At 67.7% G+C, this 2934-nt stretch overlaps 1 protein-coding gene across 1 annotated transcript in view; it reads left to right on the forward strand.

Annotated features, from left to right (window-relative positions):
- LOC133361209 (zinc finger protein CKR1-like) overlaps nt 1-2704 on the forward strand; it is a 20111-nt gene extending 17407 nt beyond the window's left edge. The window contains exons 5-6 of the mRNA XM_061580093.1: nt 1863-2148; nt 2589-2704. Of these exons, the coding sequence (XP_061436077.1) occupies nt 1863-2148; nt 2589-2704 (402 nt within the window). The remainder of the gene's footprint in view (nt 1-1862; nt 2149-2588) is intronic.
- Nucleotides 2705-2934: the final 230 nt, after the last annotated feature.

The raw sequence follows: 2934 nt of genomic DNA on the forward strand, positions 1-2934 counted from the left end.
GCTAACCGCTCCGCCACCGCTCCCCATGCAATCATTCACACGCCACACCTTTACCAACATCCGCCATTCTCTGACGGCACCCGTTCCAAGCTAGGTGCACTTTGAGGCTGTCACGTGAAGTGTCGCTGCAGGCGGCGGTCACGGGACAGACCCAGCAGATGCCGTGGGTCGACTGAGTGAGATGACCGGCAGATGCACCACCTGTGCCCCCCCTACTGTGCCCCGTGTAGCATTAACATGAAGGCCGGCACGGCACACGAGGGGTGGGTGGCCAGCACCACGCCCGTCCGCCTTGTCTTCCCAGTGGCGACGTTTACTACACACTGTACACAACCACCACCACACTGTATTTAACCACCATCACACCAACTCACCCAGCCCACACTGTGTTTAACCACCATCACACCAACTCACCCAGCCCACACTGTTTAACCACCATCACACCGACTACAACAACACCGACTCACCCACCCCACACTGTGTTTAACCACCACCACACCAACTCACCCACCCCACACTGTGTTTAACCACCACCACACCAACTCACCCACCCACACGTGTTTAACCACCACCAAACCAACTCACTCACCACACACTGTGTTAACCACCACCACACCAAGTCACCACACACTGTGGTTTAACCACCATCACACCGACTACAACAAACAACCGACTCACCCACCCCACACTGCTGGGTCACATCACGGTTTATCCCCTCGTCCCTCCGTCCCTCGCTGTGCTCCACGTTTCTAAATCTCTCCCCTCTCCCCGTCACCACCACCACCGTCACCACCCTCGCCACCACCCCCGTCACCACCTCCGTCACCACCATCCTCACCACCACCCCGCTCACCACCACCACCCTCACCACCCTCGCACCACCCCCGTCACCACCACCGTCACCACCCTCGCCACCACCCCCGTCACCACCTCGTCACCACCCATCCTCACCCCCACCCCCGTCACCACCACCACCCTAACACCCTCGCCACCACCCCCGTCACCACCACCGTCACCACCACGTCACCACCCTCGCCACCACCCCCGTCACCACTCCGTCACCACCATCCTCACCACCACCCCCGTCACCACCCTCGCCACCACCCCCGTCACCACCACCGTCACCACCCTCGCCACCACCCCCGTCACCACCTCCGTCACCACCATCCTCACCACCACCCCCGTCACCACCACCACCCTCCACCACCCTCGCCACCACCCCCGTCACCACCACCGTCACCACCCTCGCCACCACCCCCGCCACCACCACCGTCACCGCCACCACCCCCGTCACACCTCCGTCACCACCACCACCTCCGTCACCGCCACCACCCCCGTCACCACCGTCGCCGTCACCACCACCACCTCCGTCACCGCCACTACCTCGTCACCGCCACCACCCCCGTCACCACCTCCGCCACCACCACCTCCGTCACCGCCACCACCCCCGTCACCACCGTCGCCGTCACCACCACCACCCTCCGTCACTGCCACCACCACCGTCGCCACCACACCGTCGCCACCACCACCTCCGCCACCACCACCGCCGTCACCACCACCACCTCCGTCACCACCTCCGTCACCGCCACCACCCCGTCACCCACCTCCGCCACCACCACCTCCGTCACCACCACCACCTCCGTCACCCACCGTCGCCGTCACCACCACCACCTCCGTCACTGCCACCACCACCGTCGCCACCACCACCGTCGCCACCACCACCTCCGCCACCACCACCGCCGTCACCACCACCGCCGTCACCACCACCACCCTCACCACCACACCTCCGTCACCACCCACCACCACTTCCGCCACCACCCTCACCACCACTCTCGCCAGGCATCGCGGTCCACCGCTCCCAGCCGCGCGGCTCGGCCCTCAAGAAGTTCCTGTGCCAGGACTGCGGCAAGGGCTTCCGGCAGGCGACGGACCTGGTGCGCCACCGCAGCCTGCACACGGGCGAGCGCAACGCGCTGTGCGGCGTCTGCGGCAAGGGCTTCGCGCTGGCCAGCGACCTGGCGCGCCACGGGCGCACGCACGACCCCGCCGGCGAGCGCTTCCCCTGCTCCGAGTGCGGCAAACTCTTCGGCTGCCGCCGCTCGGCGCTGCTCCACGAGTCGGCGCACTCGCGGCCGCCGCCGCAGCGGAGCCGGAGAGGAGGAGGGGGAGGAGGAGGAGGAGGGGGAGGGAGGCCGCAGCAACTGCAGGAGGAGGAGGGGCAGACGCCGCTTGGCGAGGGCCAGGAAGCGCGACGCCGCCACCAACTCGGCCGTCGCCGCGGCGACCGCCGCTCTGCGCCTGCAGCACGCGTAGTGGTAGCCCCCCCCCTCCTGCTCCTCCCATTCCGAGGCGGAGGAGGCGGAGGAGGGTGGGCAGAGATGACGGCTCCACCGTCGCCCCGGGGCCAACTCGGCCTGCGGCCTTCGTAGTCGTGCCGTGGACGATCGGACGCTCAGGGTCTCCTCCAAGAGGAGGAGGAGGTGGAGGAGGCTGACCACGGTTGGCGATGGGCCAGCGAGCGCGACGGCTCCACCGCCGTGGCGGCCAACTTGGCCGTCACCGCCGCTTTGCGCCCGAAGCCTGCGTAGGAGGCCTCAGCTCGGGCGTGGACGCCGTGGTGGGTCGGGGCCTACAGGAGGAGGAGGATGAGGGCAGGCGACGGCTCCCCCGTCGCCGCAGCCAACTCGGCCTGCAGCTTGCCTAGGCGGCCCCCGGTCCGTCGTGCCGTGGATGGGCTGGACGGTCGCGGGCCCTACGGATTTGGCGCGGTCGGGCTACGTATGTACGTACGGTGCGGAAAGAAGTTGGACGTACGGGGGGGGCCTAGCAAAGGCTGCGGGAGTTGCCCTCGCAAAGATTCTCCGTGGAGACTCGGACGGACTGCCTGGTGCTGCGAGGGACGAGCGATCCCTGCCTCGGTCGCCCCTCCGCCAA

Source organism: Lethenteron reissneri, chromosome 71, assembly GCF_015708825.2.
Source record: "Lethenteron reissneri isolate LAM-NWPU_2019-01 chromosome 71, ASM1570882v1, whole genome shotgun sequence".
Lineage (NCBI taxonomy): Eukaryota > Metazoa > Chordata > Hyperoartia > Petromyzontiformes > Petromyzontidae > Lethenteron > Lethenteron reissneri.